This window comes from Muscardinus avellanarius (assembly GCF_963383645.1).
Source record: "Muscardinus avellanarius genome assembly, chromosome: 1".
In the NCBI taxonomy this organism is placed as follows: domain Eukaryota; kingdom Metazoa; phylum Chordata; class Mammalia; order Rodentia; family Gliridae; genus Muscardinus; species Muscardinus avellanarius.
Genome location: NC_137786.1, coordinates 105,118,397 through 105,142,187, shown reverse-complemented (window position 1 = coordinate 105,142,187; position 23,791 = coordinate 105,118,397). Strand labels below are relative to the sequence as shown.

The 23,791-nt window shown below is 43.3% G+C and overlaps 1 protein-coding gene across 3 annotated transcripts in view; it reads right to left on the bottom strand.

The window, feature by feature from the left end:
* Positions 1-23,791, bottom strand: part of ARHGAP26 (Rho GTPase activating protein 26) — a gene marked incomplete at both ends in the record, with an annotated part of 441,415 nt that overhangs the window by 176,290 nt on the left and 241,334 nt on the right. For all 3 annotated transcript variants that reach the window (XM_080697772.1, XM_080697773.1, XM_080697774.1), the window contains 2 exons: positions 514-588; positions 4,656-4,721. In XM_080697772.1, coding sequence (XP_080553898.1) covers positions 514-588; positions 4,656-4,721 — 141 coding nt within the window. The remainder of the gene's footprint in view (positions 1-513; positions 589-4,655; positions 4,722-23,791) is intronic.

Sequence of the window (23,791 nt, the reverse complement as noted above, 5' to 3'; positions counted from 1 at the left end):
CGGTTTTATATTTATCTCATCCAGTGGCAAAGGAGGTTCGGTGGCTCAGGTGACTGGGACGAGGTTAAAATCTAGGAGCAAAGAGGATCAGAAGCTTTCTGTGTCTATACATTTTGTGTGGGAGTTACATGACACCCTTTGTAACAGGAACATGAGCTCTGAGGTTCTTTGCGAGCTAGAAAGATGCCTTTCCCTGGGCATCGGGTGTGTCCCACTAAATGCCTGCCCTCAGAGGAAGCAGAGGGAGTGAGGAGCCTGGAGACAGAGCGGGGTGTGGTGATCACGAGTGACAGAGCACCACTTGGACTTAGTGTCTCCAGGGAGGGTGTGGTGCCCTGGACCTGGCGCTTTTTATAGAGTGCTGCCCCATTCAGAACCTTTCCCAGCAATGCCTGCTGCCATGACAACTGGCAAATGGGGTGGATTCCCGGGCTTTAGCTCTTGCTGCCCTGACTCCTTCCCCGAGGCTGCCCTAGGCAGGGACCTGGTGACTTCTCAGAATGCTGCACTCACCCATCAGGACGCTCAGCAACTTCTGTACTCTGGAGTTGACCCCCACGGTGCGGTAGAGTCCTTGTTCATTGATCCCTGAGAGGAAAACAGTGATGACTTAATTAGAGGCACGTCAGAACACAGTCAGGCCAACCTGGCCAAACGTTCTTTTTTCTCTTTTTCTCAGTCCTTCTAAAAGCTGCTCTAATTAAAGTCCCTTGTCACTCAGCTCCGCTCTTAGCAAAGGAGTGGGATTTGGTACAGCTGTCTAGGATTTCACGGATGTGCTGCACACTTCAGCCCTCGTGTTAGCTCAGTCAGAGGGGAAAGAAACTTTCCTCTTCTCTTGCCAAAGGCAGCATCTGAAGCGCTTTAAAAGATGCAAAATATATTCTTTTCAAGATGTCGTGTTTAACCAATTTTCTAATTTAAAAAGCCCGGAATGATACAATAAAAAAGCCATACAACAGAAAAGGACAAATATTTTGCCATCTATTTTTACATATAGGATGAAAATGTTGAGGTATAAGAACAATTTTTGGGGGGGGGCATGTTTGCCAAGACAGAGAAATAAGAAAATCCATTCATTAGTGATGTAAATATTCTTTATAAAGGAAAAAGAAAAAGGTCACCTTTATCGAATCTAAGGAACTGTGAAGTTAAGAGTAGGCAGTTACTTTCAAACATCTGAATAAAGAACCCAAAACTAACCCACTGCAGTACTTCTGTTCATGAAAATGCATGCATTAAGTCACCCGTACCATTTACAAAAGAGGGCAATTTAAGCCAAGTGACTTGAAATGAGTTTTCTCCTGTTAGTTCTAGACCCATTATCCGACTCCTCTCATGTAACTGGTCTCCTGCTTCCATCTTTCTGTGCTGATGCATATTCTCTAACCATATTAAGTTAACCATTAAGTTCCCAAAGCATTAGTCAGCTCCCGTTGCTCCTCTTGAAACCTGCAACTGGATTTCCATTGCACACAGACCATAATCATAGCTCCTCGGGTGGTCTTCGATATCTTCAATGGCTCACCAACCATCTGCATGCAAGCTGACAGGCCAGCCTTGGCACCTCACAGCCTCTGCCCCACCTGGCTGGTTCCTACCCCAGGTCCTCCCATCACTCAGTCTCAGCTCAAATGCTGCCTCTTAGGCCTAGGGCACCCCAGGGCCAATACTCCTGGTCATTTCCATACTGTTTTCTTTATATAAATTAACAATATCCAAAATTAACTTTTTCCTAAAAAATACTGCACATTTGGATATAGTAGTTTTGCACTTAACAAATTTGTATTCAGGAAAGGGCTGATTCTGCAGTATCTTCAACAAGACCAATGTAGAAGTAGAACTAATGCATAAGAAGACCTCTGGACCAATAGGATTTTACAGCTGAAAGGAACCTATAAAATCATATCCATCATGATTCATGAGCTAGAAAGCCCCAGTCAAAAATGAAGGATGGGTCCCAAGTTACTCAGTGGCAGAGAATTTATTCAGTAATAAATTGAAGACTTGAAAGTTCTGAAGGCACTCTACTTCTTTTATCCTAATGCTTTCCTAAGACTTTATTTAACCCCAGCTCCTACTGGAAAAGTACTGATGAATTCCAGAGAATATGGGATGTCTATTCATCTCTGATCACTAGATATGTTTGTATACAAATACACCATCATAGGGAAAGATCCACATAGACTCATGTCCTTCAACTATTTAACTTACAGGGGCATTTAACACACAATATCCTTATTTCTTCTCTGTACTAAATGAAAATTTTCTTAGATGTTAAAATGTGACTTTCATTCTCATTTTAGACAGAGAAGGGGACAACCAATACATGACTCTTCTACTACTTATTGAGTACGTTTTATAGCTTTATATCGGGAAAAAAGCTGTCCTTTTGAGGTACTGGTTTCCATTTATCACAGGTACTGTGATCAGTTTAAATGATTAGGTTTCTCTCTGTGTTTTGACTGCTGAAATCTGAGACAAACAGGTGCCCCACCTTAGGCAAGAATATCGGCCTCAATGGGAGAAGGGTTCTTTGGGAACTACATGTGGCTCCATTTTTATTTTTTGACTTTTGTTAATACTATATATCTTGTCATTCTTTTCTATTAAATGAAACTTTTTGGGGGGTGCTAGGGATTGGACACAGGGACACTCTACAACTGAGCTACATCCCCAGCCTTTATTATGTTTTATTTTGAGACAGGGTCTCACTAAGTTGTCCAGCATGGCTTCAAACTTGTAATCCTCCTGCCTCAGCCTCCTGAGTACCTGGGATTATAGATGTGCATGATTGTGCCCAGCTGAAAAAAAAAATCTAGACACCTATTGAAAAGTTATCCTAACTATATAAATTTCAAAAGTATTTAGAAATTAAACTTAAGGCAAATAGACAAATCAGAGGAAGATGGGTAAAAGTCAGCAGAGAGCCACTGAGAACACACTGACACCTGGGCAATATGACGTACCACCTCACCACTCCCAGAATGGGCGCAGACTGGACTTGTATTGCAACTTGTATTTTTTACTTAATGTATATAACTAAGAAAAGTATAGGTGTCAAAAAGCATATTTCCACTGTATTTTTCGTGATGTATAGTTAAGTTTCTGCTTTAAAAGACAGAATCTCTTTCAAACAAAAAGGGGCTGGTGGGTACAGAGGCTTAGAATAAACAAGATTCATATCTCTAACAATGATTCAAATCACATCCAGTGAAAATATGGTTAATAGCTTCTCTCAGAGCACCAGAGGCCCCTGAACTCAGAGCTCCAAACTGCCAGGATGGATGGCTCTCCTGTGGTAGTCTCCAAAAAGAGGAGAGAAGTTACAGCCAAGGGCCAGCCCCTCTGATAGCAATGTCCTACTCCAATGGGCCCAGGAAAGATGTACAACATGGGCTTGACCTTCTCTCTACCTGGATGGATCCTGGGATGAGTTCTCCAGATCAGGGATTATCCTTAATCGAGGGTCCATGGATTCTATTTTTTTTTACTTTTATAGGTGCTAGGAATTAAACCCGGGGCCATTCTACCTCTGAGCTATTTCCTCTAGCATTATTTTTATTTTGAAACAAGGTCTTATTAGGTCGCTGAGGTCTACAAATTATAAGACATTCACTAGAAAAAAATTAGGGTCTAAGAAATAAAGAGGATAATAATGACATTTTAATTTTTACTAAGGTGTAACTAATATTACACATGTCTTTCTATTATGAATGTAGGCAGCAAATGACAGCAGTCATCTGTAGTACCTGCAACTTGGACATAATCAGATATTTGAATAAGCTTTAACAACTATTACAGACATCTTAGATAACACTAATTCCAGATAATGCCACTCATCAGAACCACCAATATAACGTGAAAAAAAATTAACAAAGAAATATTCTATAAACTATGTTTTTAAGGTGTTTGTTTGTTTTTTGTCTGAGGATTAAACCCAGGGGCATTTTACCTCTGAGCTACATCTCCAGCCCTTTTTTTTATTTTGAAACAAAATCTTGCTAGGTAGCTGAGAGCCTCATTACATTGCTGAGTCTATTCTCAAACCTACGATTCTCCTTTCAGTCTCCCAAGTACTGGTATTCCAGATGTGTGCTACCATGCCTGGATTTTTTTTTAAGTATTTTAATAACTGTTTAGTAACTGGCTTCTATAAGCCAAAAAATTTATATATATTTCTTTTCTTTTCTTTTCTTTTTTTTTTTTTTTTTTTTTTTGGCAGTACTGGGAATGGAACCCAGGGGCATTCTACCTCCGAGCTATAGGCCAGCCTTATTTTTTATTCTTTATTTTGAAACAGGGTCTCACTGAGTTGTAAAGGGCCTCACTAAGTAGTAGCTGAGGTTGTCCTCGAACCATGATCCTCCTGTCTCAGCCTCCCAAGTGCTGGGATTACAAGCATGCGTTACCACACCCACCTACAATTTATATATATATGTAAAGCATTCTTCCGATCTTCTAACGAAGTTGATGACGCAAAATGGGTTGAGAATCCCTGCTTCACAGTAAAGTGACTTGTGGAAACACAGCACAATGGCACTGGGGAGTTAATGAGTCACTTAAAATCACAGGAAACAGCAGGTAGCAGGTCTGCTGCCTCTCCAGATGTGTGACCTTCCATGAGAACAATGCCATCTGTTAGACTACTTTACCTCTGGTTTCCACAGCATGGATGCATTTCCTGATTATGCTGAAGCCGATGCTGTCCAACTGCGCAGCTGAAAGAGCAAGAAGAGGGCAGTCAAGCTGGGGTCTCGCAAAGCAAGCTCTGTGAGACCGGGCCAGCCCACAGTCAATCAATCACATGGTGTGGTCATGCGTCCTTTTCATTTTTCCCACAGGAATGAGAAAAAGTAAAATGAAAAAAAAGACAAAATTAGTTGGCAACAACCGAGACCTTACCATATGCCAGGCAAGCGCTCAGTGCTTAGCATACATTTTTTTACTTAGTTCTCATTGAGTAACCTCAAGCGATTGTAACCGGCAACATTATTAATTTATAGCTGAAAATATTAGCACAGAGAATAGGTTTGGGTTTGGGGTGTCCCTTCACCTTAATAGAAATGGGTTGGCGATGTTGAAAGTGGGGCTTGGTTATAATCTCAAAAGTGGATAAATCTACTGCAATGGGTTTATCTGGGTGGTGGCTCAGGCCTGGAAGGTGTGGCTGGAGGAGTGGGTCCCTGGGGCTGCAGCCTTGGGATCATATATGGTTCCTTGGGGATTATATATGTTTATATGTCCTCTCTCTCTCTCTCTCTCCTCTCTCTCTCTCTCTCCCTCTCTCTCTCTCTCTCTCTCTCTCTCTCGCTCCCTCGCTCGCTCGCTCGCTTCCGCCTCCATGACGTGAGAGTAAAGCTTGTGATCTCCCTCTTTTCACTTCCTATCAGGACCATGCCTTGAGATACGTGGTCCTCGGCTTCACATGGACTGAACCCCAATTATCTCCAAGGAAAACTGTCATCAAATAAACATTCCTTTCTCTAAGTTACATGTTCAGGTCTTTAAATTATAGCTATGAAAATGTTGCCCAGTACAGGCACCTTTAAATGGGAGCTGTAGGACTACTTGCAGTCTTCCTCAAAAAGCAGAACTTAAATGCTCTATGAACAGTGCACAAGTGCTTTACATAGATTATCTCATTTAATCTTAGCAAGTCTTACAGGATAAGACTTTCATTAGCCCCATATTACAGATGAAGAAACCAAAGCTTGGTAAAGCTTAAATATCTTGACCAAAATTGATAAATTAACCCTAGCCCTAGGTTGCTTCAGAACTTCACCAAACTGCCTTGAAAGTTGACCTGAGTTAAAGTAAAATTCTGTTCAGACAACTTAGGGGAAAAAGGAAAGAAGAAAAATTAAAACAGCCAAGAACAAGATGCTATGTGAAGAAGCACCCAGGCAGCAGAACCCCCTCCACGTGGGGACTCAGCAGCGGTAACATGTTCTCCATCTGCTTCAAGCCCTCTAATGCCACTCAGAAAATGAATGATCCACATCAGCAACTTTCTCCACTGCAGAAAACCGGTTTTTAACCTGGCATCAGAGGTTGGAAATCCAAACTCACCTCCACGCTTCAGTTCCCCAGTGATACAATGTGTGTGGTCATCGTTAAGAACGGGCTCATCTCTGACCTCCATGGACTATCAGCACAAGGCATTCTACAGCTTACTGCTCAGACCGAAGATAGAAGTGGTCGGGTAGGAAGGTGATTTTCTATAAATGATTTGTATTCATCTAGGTAAGACCTAAACTTGTCCTATGTGAGAACTGAGCAGAACCCAATCAGGTCTATAGTGCCAGTGCTTGGGGGGCTGCAACAGGATGATGTCAGATAAACTTGATCTAATGAAGAGAAAAACTGGGAAAAAAATTTTAAAGCCAGGTATGGTAGTGCACACCTATAATCCCAGTACTTGGGAGGCTGAAACAGGAGGATTGCAGGTTTGAAGATAGCCTCGGCAATTTAGTGAGGTCCCTTAGCAACTCAGTGAGACTGTTTCAAAATAAAAAATAGGGCAGTGGATGTAGTTCAGAGGTAGAATGGTCCTGAGTTCAACTTCCAATACCAAAACCAAAACGAAATGAACAAACAAAAAACAAAATTGGGAAAAAATTACACTGAGAATATCCTAAGTAAAACTAGAATACTAATTTCCCCAAACTTCCTTTCCCAAAGCCAAACAGGTCCCATACTTCCATCATACCCACTGTTCAGTGTTATTTATTATAGACACATTCTGCCTCTAGGGTAAGGAGTAAAGTGCCAGAAAAGAAGCAAGAAAACCATGTTCTTTCCCCTTGAAGTTAACTGCTCTACAAACCATTCTTCTTAGTCCCTTAACACAGGAAGGAGCCTACTAACTCGATCCCTGTCCTTTTCTAGTATAAACAGGCATTTACTCTGCCAATAGCAATGCCTCAAGCTTTCTGATTGGAAGCTTCAAGTCAGATTGAGAAAATTCTTCCCAATAAAACTCAATTAACTCATGCATTAAAAGTAGGAACAGCCTATAATACACAGGCTAAATATATGTTGGGATCCAAGGGAGAAGTTTTGGTTATAAAATAGATATTATTAAGATATAATTCAAACACTATAAAAACCACTTATCATTTTAAGTGTACAAATCAGTAGTTCCTCCTATGTTTACAAAGTTTGTATTAATCACCACTATTTAACTCACTAGATTTTTTTTCCCTATAAAAACACACAAAACCACAACCACAGACATCAGCAGTCACTCTCCATTTTTCCTTCCCCCATTGCTGGCAACCAGTAATATACATTCCTCCTCTATGGATTTGCCTATTATGTATACTTCTGTATACTACCTATTCTGTGTATGGTAGATGAAATTGTAAACTGCATGGTGTTTATGTCTAGCTGTTTTGTTTAATATTATGCTTTCAATTTTAATATTATGTTTATCCTTGCTATAGTATCAGTATGTCATCACTTTGTAAGGTTGAAATGTGTTCCATTGTATTATCATATTTTATTTATCCATTCATCAGCTGTCAGACATTTGGGCCATTTCTACTTTTTGGCTATTATGAATAATGCTACTATGAATATCTGTGTTCAAATTCCTGTGAACATATATCTTGATCTCTCTCACATACGTACTTAAGAGTAGAACTGCTGGGTCACAGCTCAGCGTGGTGCCACATGCCTGTAATCCTGTTACTAGGGAGGCTGAGAAAGGAGGATCACAGGTTCATAGCCAGCCTTGGTAACTTAGAGAGGCCCTCCATGACTTAGTGAGACCCTGTTTCAAAATAAAAAATAAAAAGGGCTCAGGATATACCTCAGAGGCAGAATGCCCCAGAGTTAATTCCCTAGTACCAAAAAAAAAAAAAAAACCCAAACAAAAAAACAATAAAAAAGAATTGCTGGATTATAAGATAACTCCATGTTTATGCAAGGAACTGCTAAATTGTTTCTAAAGTAGCAGCACCTTTTTACATTCCCACCAGCAATGGATGAGGGTTCCCATTTCTCCATATACTCGCCAACATGCATTATTGTCTTTTTTATTATAGCCATCCTAGTGGGTGTCAAGAGGTATCTCACTGTGGTTTTGATTTGCATTTCCCTGATGACTAATTATATTGGGCATCTTTTTATGTGCAGGGGAGGATTTTCATTCCTTTATACAGTAGTCAGAGTACAGCTTACTGGAAAGTATTTGTCAGAAAGGGAATTGCTTTCTGTGCTTAAGGAGGTTCCAAAATGTTTATAACTGGTTCAATAGTCAGTTGAAGACTTTTAGTTCTTCTTTTTAAGGATGTTTCAAAGAATCTTTTCACAGAGATGACCATCAAAGAAGTTTGGGAAAGAACCACTATTTTGCACAATGCTCTGAGGTGCTGCCGAGACCGATTCTAAACTTAGATGTTTTAAGAGTAGTTTTATGAACAGTCTTATTCTAGGCATCGGTGAACTTTGTCCTGGACCAAGGCTATTTCCTTACCCCACAAACACTGGATAAAAGTTTGGGAAAATTGAAAAGAACTTGGCAAATTACACAGACAGCCCCAGGGTCAGAAGATGTGCATCCACCCAACTAGAAGACAGAAACACTAAGTAGGCATAACCCGAGAGAGGCTAATTGGTCCCTGGACCTTTGTGGCACTATAGGAAGTAGGACACTTTTTAGGCAGGTATTATCTAGTGGAGAAAAATAAAACTAGACCTTCCAAATATATTTAAAAAAAAAGTTCTACTCACTTACATGAACTATGATTACTGCTTTTGGAAATAAAAAACTCCTACATACAATCTCTGCTTTGGTTTTCCCAACATTAGAGTTTCTCAAATTTTTAATAAATCCACAAGCCCCCTTTACATAGACTTTACACATAAAGACCTTACACACTTTACACATGTATTACAATATTTATCAGTATATTTTATTTGTCTGAGTTTAAGTGTATAGAACATTTGCATATTGCAAACACTGAGGGTTCAAGGTAACTCTCTGCTAGACTCTAATATATTAAAGTTATACAACAATGACAAAGTTTTATAAATAGAGAAAAGCATGTTAAAATATGAAGGCATCATCAAACACAGGTTCTACCAATAAGGAACTCAGAAAATACAGTTTAGCGACCATTGCTATAAATCTCTAAACTGGATGTGGTACAAATTACTTTTACCTAGCCCACACTGCCCTGGTACTTCCCCATCTCTGTCTTTGTCTCTCTGCCTCTTTGCTTTCACACACACACACACACACACATGATTGGGCTACTAATAATTAACAACTACTTTATTGTTCAACATAGACTGAGTACCACTAAGATGACAGGGACTACAGTGCACACATAACCAGATCATTAGTCCCAATCGTTGCCCAGTGGGAACATAATCTGTAAATTGAGATCTCCGAGTCTGAAAAGCAAATTCCCACTAAAAGGTTTAGAATACAGTCACCACCAAGAAGTCTGCAATGACAGAGAAAGTGGCCCGCCAGATGGAAGCGGCTGTCCTTAATCCCCTCAAGCAGGTGATTCAGCTCTTTCATTGAGCCAAGCCTCAGAAAAGGTCAGGGATTTATTTGCAATTTCTGTATCCTTATAATCTCCAGAAATAATCTCTCATTAAATATCTACTAGGCTTGCATTATTCCCTTAATTTGACTTGCAATGCGTCGCTGCAGGATCCAAGGCTCCGAGGCCGGGCTTCTCTGTCTTGTAGTTCTGACTTGAACTGGCTTCCCCTCTTCCCTCAGGCTCCTCCCTGCCCAGGTCTACACACTGGCTGCCCAAACTGTCATGACAAATGTTGGCAGAGTGCCCAGGGGAGACCCAGGCTGACCTCCCACGGTAGCAACAGGCCTTTCCCAACTTCCAATGGTAGAAGTGATACGTCGGCTTCTCCTTTTAGAGGAAGGAAATGGCCAGAGCCACACAAACCATTTTGTCAACACTCTGTGGAGAACATGGGAAATGAGGAGAGGTGAAAATCCACTTTGGAATGTGTGGGGAGGCCTGACACACAGTCTGGGTTGGACTAGCATGCTAGGATAGCTTCATGAGGAGGGGTGAAATCTAGAGACTGCCCATTTTACTGCAAAGGGCTAAAAAGAATGACACACAGTAAGGTTCAAACTCTTTTTTTTTTTGTCTAAAAAGAGGCTATGGACCAGGTAGAAAGACCTGGGTTTTAGCAATACTACCACTGCCATCCTGTGACAACAAAAAGGTTACTGTCATGCTCTGCAGCTTCTGGTACCTCACCTGAGATAGATACTGTCCCTGACTCTTCTCACCTTTAAGCAGTGAAGTGTGGAAGTGGGGCTGACAAATGTAATAAAATCATGAGTGCCGCCCTACCGCACGCTTTCTCACCATTCCCACCCAAGTTATTACCAAGTTCCTCTATTTTCTCCTTGAATGTATCTCAACTTTGTCGAGCCCTCATCACACCCCATTCTCACTGGCCTCGTCATCTGTTGCTAGGATGATGGCAGAGTAACCAAGCTGGTCTCTGCACACTTCCTGCTGTGCCATCCTAGCTGTCCTCCATGCAGTCCCCATGATCTTAATAGTTAGGCCACCCTACCTCCCTGCTTTCAATCCATCAGTCAATGGCATTCCCCACTGTGCTCGGGAAGAACGCACATGGCTGGTCCCAGCTTTTTCCAGCACCACTCCCCTGAGCTCTCAGCACCCAGCCACATCAGTATTGTTTCTGAGCATTCAACTGGCTGTACTTTCCCTCCCAGCATGGCTCTCACCTGAGTTTCTTGGTCCAAGCAACAGAGAGCTCTCCTCAAAACAATCCTCCCTTGACCTCTCCACCTAGGTTAATACCCCCGCCGTGCACTTGGAAGCAGAAGCACTATTAACCTCTCCCAGAGTATGTAGCCAGTGTGACTGCAAGTTTATACTTAGTTCTGTGATCCTACGAAAAATAAAATGTCTATTAAACTGGAATATGCAATTCTGAAGGCAACAGTCAATATAAATTTTACTTACTTACTCCATTCACTGTGGTCTCTCTCTCACTGTGTACTGCAGTGCTGGGAAGAGAGAGGGGAATTTTTCACTTCAGTTCACAGACAAGGTAAACTGAATGGCAGGAGAAGTGGAGGGGCAGTGTGATGTACTCAAAACGATCTTTAAGTTCCAAAATTCCAACTGATACAAATTCTATGAGACCAGAGGAGTTATTTAAGCTTTGGACTTTGTGTGTGTGTGTGTGTGTATGTGTGTGTGTGTGTGTGTGTGTGTGTGTGTGTGTGTGTGTATAAAGGTTAAATAAAGAAATGAATGGCCTGATCTAACCACTTCCTTCCTTCCTGTATCAATACAAAGAGATATTACCACCTAGAAGTACAGCCCCACAAATGAGTCTAAGAGAAAGGAAAAACAAAAGCTGTGCAGGCCAAAACATGAAATGGAGACCAAACCAAGTTTAGGTTTTCCTGGACTCGCTCAGAAATTATTTGCTTGCCCATCAAAATATCGTCATCACCGAGCTGGATGTGGCCTAAGTCAGGAACTAAGTAGGCCATGTAAATAGTTAAACAGGCCTGAGAATCAGGAAAGCAGCAGAAAGCAAGAGCAGCCACTCTGGAGTTCTGTGCTGCCCAGGGACCTGACTCTCTCGCCCAAGGGCCTTTTTGGGAAAAGTCACTGACCCGATATTGCTCACCTCCAATCCTTGGTACTCAGAAACCAAGCAAGAAGGCAAGATTCGGAACAGAAGGAACCTTTCCATACTGCCAGTCAAATGATGGACATGTAACCTGTGACACACAGCAAAGGCATCTCTTACATGCATCCTGGGAATTCTAACCAAACCTTCAGGAAATACTCCCTTTTCCAAAGAAGAGGAGCTGATCCACTACATTAGTCTCAACATGCATTAAAAAGAATTATGACTTGCAGGGCTTGGTGGCGCATGCCTGTAATACCAGTACTTAGGAGGTTGAGTCAGGAGGGTTACAGTTTCAAGATCACCTTCTGCAACTTTGACTCTCAGCACCTTGTGAGACCCTGTTTCAAAACAAAACAAAACAAAACAAAACAAAACAACAACAACAACAACAACAACAACAACAACAAAGACTGAGGGAGCTGGGTGTGGTGGCACACGCTTGTAATCCCGGTACTTGGGAAGATGAGACAGGAGGATCGCCGGTCAGCCTCAGCTACTCAGTGAGGCCCTCTGCAACTTAGTGAGACTCTGTTTCAAAATAAAGAATTAAAAAAAATAGGACTGGGGGTGTAGCTCAGAGGTAGATGCTCCTGGGTTCCATCCCCAGTATCACCAAAAAAAAAAAAAAAAAAAAAGGACTGGGGGTATATCCTAGAGATAGAATATCCTTGGGTTTAATCTCAGTATGCCCCCATATACACATGAAAATAAAAAGGAAAAATAAAGAAGTACCACTTCCTTATAGGTGGTATTCAACAGGGGTTTCCCAGTCTGATATTTTGTCCTCAGAAAACGTCTTCAATTTTCCTTTGATTAAAAACTAACAACCAAAACAAACAAAAATTCGACTTTCTTTTGGTGTAAGAGGAATGAAATGCACTGGATGTGCTAGAAGTTTCCATAAAAACAAGAGGCCTGAAGCCAAGCATGGTGGCTCACGCCTCTAACTCCAGTACTTGAAGTCAGACAGGAGGATCACAGGTTACAGACCAGGCTCAGTAAGTCCCTATTTCAAAATAAAAAAATAAAAGAAGCTCACGGTGTATCTTGGAGGTAGAACACCCCTCAATTCCATCTCCAGCATCCCCAGAAAACAAAACAAAACAAAAACAGAAACACCCACAAAGGGCCTGAGAGATAAAGGCAGTTGCTGGCCCACTGTTAACATGGATGGATGCAGGATGGCCTGGATTTGCTGTGGGCACCACCATTTTATGAGAAGATCCAGGCTAATAGTCTCACCACAGAAATTTACTCAATTTCCCAATGGGACTTGCCCTTTAGAAGTTGGCCTGCTTGCTAATTCTGAATTTAATCAATTTTAGCACCATTACAAACCATGAAGGAAAACACATTGAGCTGAATACAAAGCCACCTGCAGAACAGACTTCTCATTTGCTCACAGAGAGAGGTCACATCCTTTCTCCTCATCATGTGAAGCCCGTGCTTGCCAGGGTTCCCTGAGCTTTGGCCCCTGGAAAATCCTCCCTGTTCTGATAGATTGCCATGAGAATCTTCTGGGAGCCCAGGGCTGGCAAATTGATTCTCAACCATCCAAATGTAACTTCTCTGCTTTGGGAATTACCCACAGCCAAATGTTAATCCAAGATCAGGGCCCTAGACTAGCATGTACTCTGCTCTCTGGCTGGCATGTAGCAGAAAGCGCATGGTCCAATCTCAAGTAGGCGGCCTAGGTTAGAGCCCTCTCCCTGCACCTCTGGCTGAGATGACCCAAGTGAGGTGATTCATCCTGCTGAGATTCACCTACCTCACTGCAGTGGGGACACCTCACCGAGAGGCCATGAGGGCCAAATAAAATGTCAGCAGCCGCGGCTTATTTGGTATTCAATAAATGGTCACCTCCAGTATTACCAATATTAGGATGCTTCCACAGCTTAATATTTGAATCAAACATCCCAGTTGATGAAATGATTTTCACACCCAAGTTCCTGCTATCCTTACAATCCCATGGGATAAAGCTGCTACTCTTCTTGCTAATAACTTCTTGCTGTATTTTCACACTAATGAGCATAATGAAGGATAATAGATTACAGTTCATAAAATAAATCAATAAACTCGCTTATTTGATTTTCCCAACATTTCTGCTAAGTTTTTACGATGAGAAAAGCCAGGCTCATGACATTACGTGGTAACCGTAGTGATAACAGCGACTAACACAAGATTGACTACTCTGCTCCGGGCTATGCACTTAAAAACATCATCTCTTTACCATCGTCAGCATCATACTTATTTTGCAGACAGGAAACCCAGGCTTAATCTGATCAAGAAACTTCTATATAAGATCACGGTGTTAGTGAGTTGGGGAACCGGGATTCTAACTCAGTCTAACCCTGGAGTTCATTCTCCTCAACTCCACTTTCTGAAGTTCACATGTCAGTCAGAAAGGAATCGGGGCCTGGAGATAAGCTTTTCTGATCCTGTCCTTGGCGTTCTAATAGCAGTTATCAAGACCAATGAATAAAAGAAGCAGAGGTGTACTAGATGCAGTGAGATTCCTGGGTCTTCTCCCAGAGGTGCCGCTTCAGTAGGTGTGAGAACACACTTGGAAAAACACTGCAGTGTACACCAAGCAGTTCAAATCCTTATCACCCAAAACAAACAAAGTGATCATTGACTTAGTCGACTATCACTACCTTACCTGTTCTACTCACTTCCCACTGAATACCAATGACTAGCCAATGGTATGTATCTGAATACGTAATGTTGGCTGAGTTGCTGGTACGTGAATTGCTTCCAAGTGGTTCACAAACATTTCTAATTGTTAGATACTTATCTTAATAAATAGTAGAAATATACTGACTTACCACTCATCATATGGTAATCTGCCTTTTTAAAAATAGAGAGGTAGCCGGGCATGGTGGCGCATGCTTGTAATCCCCACGCTTGGAAGGCTGAGACAGGAGGATTGCACAGGTTTGAAGCCAGCCTCAGCTACTTAGTGAGGCTCTCAGCAACTTAGTGAGACCTGTTTCCAAATAATAAAATATAAAATAGGTCCGTGAAGCCGGGTGTGGCGGCGCACGCTTGTAATCCCCGGGCTTGGGAGGCAGAAACAGGAGGATCACGCAGGTTCAAAGCCAGCCTCGCTGGCTTAAGAGGCCCTGTTTCCAAAAATAAAAATATAAAATAGGTCTGGGAGTGTAGCCCGGAGGTAGATGGGTTTCCAGGAACCCCAGTACCACCAAAAAAAAAAAAAATAGTAAGTGAATCATAATAAAATTGATATACCTATATGTAAAAATTAAACATGAATGTGATACACAAATAACATGATTGAGAGTTAATGTTCTAATGTGTCCCAGGCAACATACTACATTCAAACTGGCTATAAGGTGGGATGATAGGGCACCATATTCTACCAAGATGTCCTGTTCCAATAAAGCCCTCCCTGACTCCTTACTTCCTTTCATGTCCATATCCACCACACACCCCACATCAATCCATTGTCCAGTCCTATCAGTAATAACAACTTAAAAAATATTCGTGGCCAGGTTTGGTGGTGCACACCTGTAATCCCATTACAAGAGAGGCTGAAAAAGGAGAACTGCAGGTTCAAGGCCAGCCTCAGCAACTTAACAAGACCCTCAGCCATGTAATGAGCATGTTTTTCAAAATAAAAAAAAATTAAAGGGCTAGGAGTATAGCTCAGAGGTTGAACCACTGGGTTCAATTGCCGATATCAAAACAAACAAAAAAACAAATAAACAACAACAAAAACAATGAAAACAACCCCAATGTAAATACTTCTCCTTATACCCATTACCCATACCATGACCCAAGCCACCATCACCTTTTCCTGGACTGCTACAGTAGCCTCTGGCTGTTTCTAGCTTTACCTCCTATTGTTTATCCTTCACCAGCAACCAGAATCATCTTTTAAAAATATACATTGGCTCATGTAACTCCCGTGGTCATCACCCTCCACTGACTTCTCATAGCACCTAGAACATAACCTTATCTCCTGATTTCACATGGTGTAGTCCCAGCCTATCTGACCACTCTCCCCCAGGCCTCCCCCCATCCAATCAGTCACAGTTCTCCTTTCTAATATTCCTAGAACACAAGGAGTTCATTTCCGCCACCTCAGGGCCTTTGCATATGCTGGTCCTTCTGTCAGCCAAACTCATTTGCCAACTCCTGACATGCCTCCTGCCCTCCCTGTGTTCAGATTTCTCCTGAAAGGTGACCTCTTTAGAGAGGCCGTCTGTGTTCTAGCTGTGGGAACCAGCCACTTTTCCCTTATTCTCTATCCTTTCACTCTTATTTCTTCATAGGACTTATTTTCACCTTTGTCTAATTGCTGTTTTTGTCAGTTTCTTTCCATAATATAAGTTCCACGTTACTCAATACACACGCACGTGCACACACACACACACACACACACACACACACACACACACATTTTGTATTGAAACATCATATATTTCCCTGTTAATGTGTATCCTGTTTATGTTTCTATGCATCAGTTAAAAATAAATTTAGTTAAAATTTTTTAAAATAGTATAAGCTCCGCAAGAGCAGAGACAAATACTTCCTGAATGAGGAAATAATATAAGCTTTCTTTTTTCATGATCCATATTTCTACCAGCTGATAGACCAGAAACCAATATGTAAAAAGTCCCAATGTTCCATGAGCTTTAAATGATGAGCAGCTGGCTGAACACATTGGTACCTTCTGGGATGCGGGGCCTGCAGCGGAAAGCGCGAGACAAATCGGATCAGCAGGGATCACGTTCCCTGCCTGACCTCTAAGGAAAACTACTGCTAATCAGGAGGTTTGTCCCTAGCCGGCCAGATAGACAGGCAAATATTTTCTTCTTCTTGATTTTGGGGGAAAAACTCACAGAAAAATAAACTGCAAGGAACAGGCAGTAAAGAAAAAATAATAGGCATCAAGTATAGAGACAAAATCTTGCTCAGCCTGGAACACACCTACCAGCAATTCTTCTGCGTCGAGGAGGTTCTGGGACACTGTGAAGAGTGTCCCAATTCTTGACAAAGCAAAGTGGAAGCATCCAGGTTCCTGCGCAACGCAGGCTCAGGACTGCACCCCTGTCTGGGAGGGGAGAGGTATTTCCCTGGGGACTTAGACATCTGCAATCTCCTAGTCTACCTTAAAATTCCAAATCAGGACAGCAGTGAAGGAGCAAGGCCGATGCACACCGCAGCACAGCCAACCAGCTTCCTCAGGACCATTTGTCTCCTGCACAGGGATCGGACATCCTGAGAATCAGTTGCAGTCCAGTGGCCTCAACTCCTTTCTGCCTCAAGGCCCAGGTGGTTTTTGTACTGATTTTTCAACCAAGAGAAATCACAGCCATCTCTGTGAAGGTACAAGCATTCAAACACAGCACTGGCTGCCTCTGTCCATTTCTTACCCCTCTCCTGCCTTTTTTTTACCTGTCCTCCCACCTTCAAATGACCTAGAAACGACTGAGACACTGGGGGGTCGCAATAAACTCAAAGGCAGAGAGAGAGATTTGAGCCCTGATGTCTCCAAATGACACTTTGTGCAATAACCTATTCTGCCTCTTTGATCCTCCCTCTCCACCTTCAAGATGCTGGTGTTGGGACTGAGTAAGGGAAGGACTACAAGGTACTCTGAGGGACTCTAGAGACTGCAGAGCCAGCCAGGCATGGTGGCACACACTTATATCCCAGTACTCGGGAGGCTGAGAAAGGAGGATTGCAGGTTCACAGGCAGTCCCAGCTACTCAGTGAGACCCTGTTTCAAAATAAAAAATAAAATAGCCTGGGCCAAGCATGGTGGTGCACGCTTGTAATCCCTGCGCTTGGGAGGCAGAGACAGGAGGATTGCTCTGGTTCGAAGCCAGCCCTGCTGGCTTAAGAGACCCTGTTTTCAAAAATAAAAAAGTAAAAAATAGGTCTGGGAGTGTAGCCCGGAGGTAGAAGGGCTTCCAGGAACCCCAGTACCACCAAAAAAAAAAAACAAAAGAATAAAAAAGAATAAAAAATAGGGCTGGGGGTGTAGCTTGGAGGTAGAAGGCTCCTGGGTTCAATCCTCAGTATTGTCCCCCAAAAAAGGGGAGATTGCACAGCATCATGTGGTTATAACATAAGCTTTGCTTTGGGATAGTGATGATGCTACTGTCAACAGCAGCAAAGGACAACATTTAATGGTTGTAGGTAACACCAGGTATCACTGAGCCAAATATCTCCATACTAATCTCATTCAATCTTCTCCACAAACCAAGGATGTAGGTATTAAACTGTCCTCACTTTACACATAAAGAAACAGAGGCCCGGAGAAATTACTTTTCCAGTTACACACTCAATAAGTGAAGCTGGGATCCCAATCCATGTAATATTCCAGAATTGATACTCCTATCAACCACTCATCAGTACCCCAACTGCAGAGAACAGTACTTTATATACCCTCTGCTAAATGTTACATGCACAATGTGAATTACATGCTTGAACACTCTGATCAGGGTGGGAAGGAATGATCTTGACGGACTGTAAGTTTGTACTCAGAAGGAAGCCTCAGGTTTCCTGTCTGCAGATGGGTCAGTAGTACATCTGCCCTGTGTGGCTCTATGAGAATCAAAGGACAGAATGCATGCCACATACTGAGCGCAGTGCCCAGGCGTAGCATGAGCTCAAAAACCTTAACTGTGATAAGTGAAAGCCCATGGTGGTGGTGGTGGGGCATCTTTCAGTCTCTGTCTCAAAAACCCCTCCCATTCAGGTCAGGGAGCTACTCACTGTTGCCTGGCTAAAGCCCAACCTGGGATGCCAAGGGTGGCTCACACCTGTCCAGGCTATGGCTGCTGTCAGCACAGAGCCTGCATCACGAGGGAAAGAGGGATATTAGGCCACGGCAAAGTCACACACTGGCTGCACCTGTCAATCTAAAGCTGACTCAGAGACAGAGGGCATTTATTTGTTAAGTACCTTTCAGGAGAACCAGAAAGGCCTCTGATTGTCCAGGCAAGTCCAAGGAGCCCCGTACGTTGTCATGTCTTTTCAGGACAGGGTCTTACCACACAACATAGCTAGGTAGCTAGAAACCTGTTTTAAAAATAAATCTCTGAAAAAAACAAGTTATTCTTTATTTCCTTCCTTTCTTTTTAGCCCCTGCTCCCAATCCCCGAGCCAGGGACAGTCTCAAGTGGGGATGTTACTGCTCAAATAAGTAAAATTCAAGCTCAGCACAGCCACAGCAACCGTGTTGCACATGCAAGTCCTAATAAAAAGCAAGGTGCAAAAAGTCAGCGAGCTAGAATCACACCCCCTCGCCTGACTGTGGCTCAGAAGATGAAAGTGGCAGCCACGGAAACCTGCATGGCACAGGAGGGAGAGGAAAGGAGGAATAAAAAAGGCCAAGAAGGGTGCAGAGGGGGCTGGAAGGACTGCAGGCAAGCATGTGCCTCCTATCAGCCCAGACCTGGCAGGCAGGGATGGAAAGCTGGAGTGGAAGGTGCACTCAGCTGACGGCCTCGTGGGCCAGAGCACCGGAGACCAGGCCACCATGCCCATTAATGCCTTCCATCCTTCTCAGGTTTAAAAGGGGAAATGTTCTATTTATAAGCCACCCACCAGAGGAGACCTGGCAGCCCTGGGATGGCTCTGATCCCAAAGGGATCCTGGTTACCAGTGGCTACCCCCTCCTGCCTCTCAGCTGTGGGTGTTCTCACAGCAAAAGGCCGAAGGTGACTAGAAGCAAAAAACAAGAATCCGCTTTTCTGCCCTGTGCTGCTTTCATGAGACTGTGGACCTCTGTAAAGGAGGGTGAGGGCTTTAGAAACCTTTTCAAAACAGGGGCGCATGCCACCCCATCAAGGCTGTCCCTGTGATCTTCCAGAACAAACTCTTTTCCTGTTTGCCACATCAAGGAAAGCCGAGGCACAGAGATGAAGGGAAGGTATAATCAGAGGCCCGACAATGGGCAAAAAGAGCCACGGGAATGCTGCCCTGCCCAGCTCCTCCCCTGGTCCTCAGTCCTGTCCTCATAAAGCAAGATAAGCCTTAACAGAACTCCATCAGGGAGTTGGACCTGAATGTGGGCCTAAAGCATGAGAGTGCCTGGAAGAGAAAACGCAGGTGGATCCTGCTGGAGGCAGTGGGCCATGGTAAGACTCTGACCCTGGGAGGGTGGAGTGGGGCTCGCCTGGCTTTGCGTGCAGGCATTTCAGAAGCCACTGACAGTTTCAATGAGGAAGCTCGCTAAGAAGGACTGTGGAATGGCCCCTCTATGGCCTGGAACTGGAACCAGGCAGGTTAGATGCTAGCGGCCAATGACAAAATTCCTTCCAGGCCTGCAGGTTTGGCAGCATACAGCACGCAGAACAGAGCAAAGAGCCTGTGCACTTCAAGAGGAGTGGGGGAAGGGTGTTGACAATCCGGCAGCTCAGGTTCGGCCATCAGCTCCCCACCTCTTGACAACAGTGCCCTGACCTCTGTAAGCTGATGTGCTCATTTGTACACTTAGCTCCTCTTAGCGGCATTTCTGTAAAGAGCAGCTATTCTTGTACCACTTTCATGCTCCCCAACCTAACCTCATGCCATCTTAAACAAGCTAATTAAAAACATGTAGTGAAGTGTTAACACGTGACAGTCCATGTGGCCAAATTCACGACTATCTGTTTTGTAAATAAAGTTTTATTGAAAAATATCCATGCCCGTTCCTGTTCCTTTCCACATAATCTCTGGCTGCTTTCACTAGAGGAACTGACCAGACCAACAAAAATGAAAATATTTTCTATCTAACCCTTTAGTGAAAAAAGCTGACTCCTGTGCTAAGCAATAACACCTTGAGAATCAGAAAGTTTACAAGTACTCATGCCCCCCATATGTTTTTAGCTACACATATAAGTAAATAAATCTTTGTGGTAATTTAAAGTGTTTGTGCAGTACTAACATTGAGAAACGCGGTCACCAGGATTCGGCACACTACCTGGAGGCCCAGGACTGCCAAGTGGCAGGGGCACTGGCCACCCTGTTACTTCCTCACCGCTCCCTTCAAGAGCTGCTCTGGGCCAGCAGCTTCTCCTTTCCAATGAGATTGCCCTTTTGTGAGGGAGCACCCACCAAGCACGGCCAGATGATAAAGAGCATAAAAACCGAGAGGAATTATGCACCGACTAACATGTCAGATACTCTGCTGAGGTTTAATCTCCACAACGAGTTCATGAGGTAGAGGAATTGACATTCCCATTTTACAGAAAAGGAAATGAACACTTAGAGAGCTTGGCACCTCTCCCAGGGTCCAGTCAGTACGCTAACGTTCACCATGTCAACAATGCTCCACATGGAAATACTTCTCTCCAATCCACATGGCAAACTTACCAAGGAAAGGACCTGAGACATGTACAGAGACTGATGTACAAGGATGCACAGGCCAAAGGTATTCAAAATAGCAGAACCCCCCAAAGGACATCAACATCCAGTGATAGAAAAGGGCCAATAAATTAGGGCAGAATATTAAACAATCGTTATAAATGATACTAATAAGCCATTTTAATGCCATGAGAATATGTTTGTAAATTTTAAAAAGCAGAATGAAAATAAGTATATTTGGGATAATGTCAACTACATAAAAATACACATTGACATATAAGACATCACCAAATAAAAAGACAAAGAGGCAGCTGGGCATGGTGGTGCACACATAATCTCAGCTACTGGGGATGCTGAGGCAGGAGATTCAAGAGTTCAAGGTCAGCCTGGGCAACTCAGCAAGACTGTCTCAAAATAAAATAAAAATTACCAACAAAAGGCTAAGGATGTAGCTCAGTAGTAGAGCTGTTGCATGTGCGAGCCCAGGGTTCAATCCTCATCACTGTTAAGAAAAAAAGGCAAAAAGAAAATATCTCTGAGTGGTATTATAGATTATTTTTATTGTTTTTGAAAATTATTTTGCTGCATTTATTTCCTTAATATTCTACAGTAAGTTCACATTATTTTATAGTGAGAGAAAATACATGTTTTTTTGTTTGTTTGTTTGTTTTTGGTGGTACTGGGGTTCCTGGAAGCCCTTCTACTGCCGGGCTACACTCCCAGACCTATTTTATACTTTTTTATATTTGGAAACAGGGTCTCTTAAGCCAGCGCGGCTGGCTTTGAACCTGGGCGATCCTCCTGTCTCCACCTCCCAAGCGCAGGGATTTCAAGCGTGCACCACCATGCCCGGCAAAAATACGTGTTTTTAAACTGCTCAAGAGTGAGGTTCAGAGATTCAACATTCACCCTCTGCAGAGAACAAGACCCTCTTTTCCAACTCTGGGAGCATCCTTTATCCAATCATCGCTCTTTCCCCCACCTACCAGCGTGGCAAATTGTACTGGGTTATTCAGCATTATTCACACAAATTATTCTTAAGAAAGCACTAGATTTAAAAAAAAAAAAAAAGGTAGAATGAAGGGATTAAAACTCGGGAGCAAAAAACCAAGTGTGATATTTCCTTCTTCTGGGAAAGGTAATAAGTTTCTACTTTTAAATCTTTCTAACCTATATGGCATCCCTGTTAAGTTGGGTCCTGCACGCATGTGACTTTGTGTCACATGACCTCTGCAGGGCAAGGGAGGGGCTGAAACCCCCGCGAGAATTGGGCGTTCCCACGAGTAAACCCCCATCTCGCGAGATGCATGCCTTTAAAAGGAGAGCCCGCGTCCTCTAGCTTCGGACAGGCGCGGGCCCCACGGTGCCTTGCCCTGATCCCCGGGAGAGCCGTGCCATTAAAACTTTACATGCCATGTGTACCGGACCTCTCTCGTGTTTTTCACACTCCGCCGTACTCACTTATTTTTATTTTACTCGCATTTAATTTTTTATTTTACTTATCAATCCCATTCCGAGCTCACTCTCAACTCAATGAGCTCTGGATGCTGTGGGTGCACAGGGTACATGGTAGCTGACGTGGATATTACAAATGCCCATGCAATGTAACTGAGCCATCTGTTTATTATCTTCCAGTGGTCTAAGCCCCCACAGAGGACCTTAACACTCCTTGAAGGAGAGACACCTACTTGTAAGTGTCCTTGCCCCTCAGAGTCACAGAGCTCAGTGCCACCTGCCTGCAGGAACTCTCTCAGAGGCATCTGTAGAGGGAAGAGTTACAGGAAGCCTGGGTTCCTCCAGCAAAAGGTTCAGACAGGAACAAACAAAAAGATATTAAACAGAAGAAGAAGCGAGTAAACCGCTGCAAGGCCATCCTTAAAAGCTAAACAGTCAGCACAGGAGGAAACATGAATAAGTGTTCCTCTGAATGTAACTTGATTGATCTATGGATGGAGTTAAACCCACATGGATGAAGATGCTACTATAAAGACTAGATTAGGAGGCTGAGTCTTCTTTATCCTAATCTGACAGACTTCAGCCTTCAAGCGGCTGGAACCAATGGGAGAGAGCAGTGTTTCTGTAAACAAGCTAATCTTTTCAAGGTAAGTAGCTGGTGACATTTATGATTTAAAATTTCAAGCCAGGGCGTGGTGGCACACACCTATAATCCTAGTACTTAGGAGGCTGAGACAGAAGGCTGAGACACAGATTTGAGGCCAGCTACAGCAGCTTAGATTCTCAGACACTTAGCAAGACCTGGTTTCAAAACAAAACTTTAAAAAGCACTAGGGATGCAGCTTGGAGGTAGAATGCCCCTGGGTTCAAACCCTAGGACCAAAAGGACAGTCAAAACCAAACCCCTTTGAACCTGCAAAAGACAATCTCCCTGTGGAAGCCTGCCATTCCCTGCGCTCCCGCACAGACTTGGACTCTCTTCTCGACAGTCCTTAGCTTTCTAGCCTCAGGTGAGGCTACAAGATAACAGACAAGGCAGTGTCCTGCTCTGTTCCTGCTACTGACTCGGGCTAATTTTAAAGGAGAATGAAGCAATTCTTTGGGAAGTAAATCTTGTAACTGAAGCCAAAGGCAGGTCTGCAACAAAACAGACTGCAGGCAAGGCCCACTGAGATGGGATGGCAAAGGGAGCAGGGGAGTGGGCAGGAGGAGAGGTTCCTGCCTCACGCAGAGCCCTGCTCTTTGGAACAGTAAAGGGGACAGATTGGGATGACTGGATTATTGACCTTGGCAATGATCACTTCTCAGTCAAGAAGCCTAGGGAGCAACGGCCATA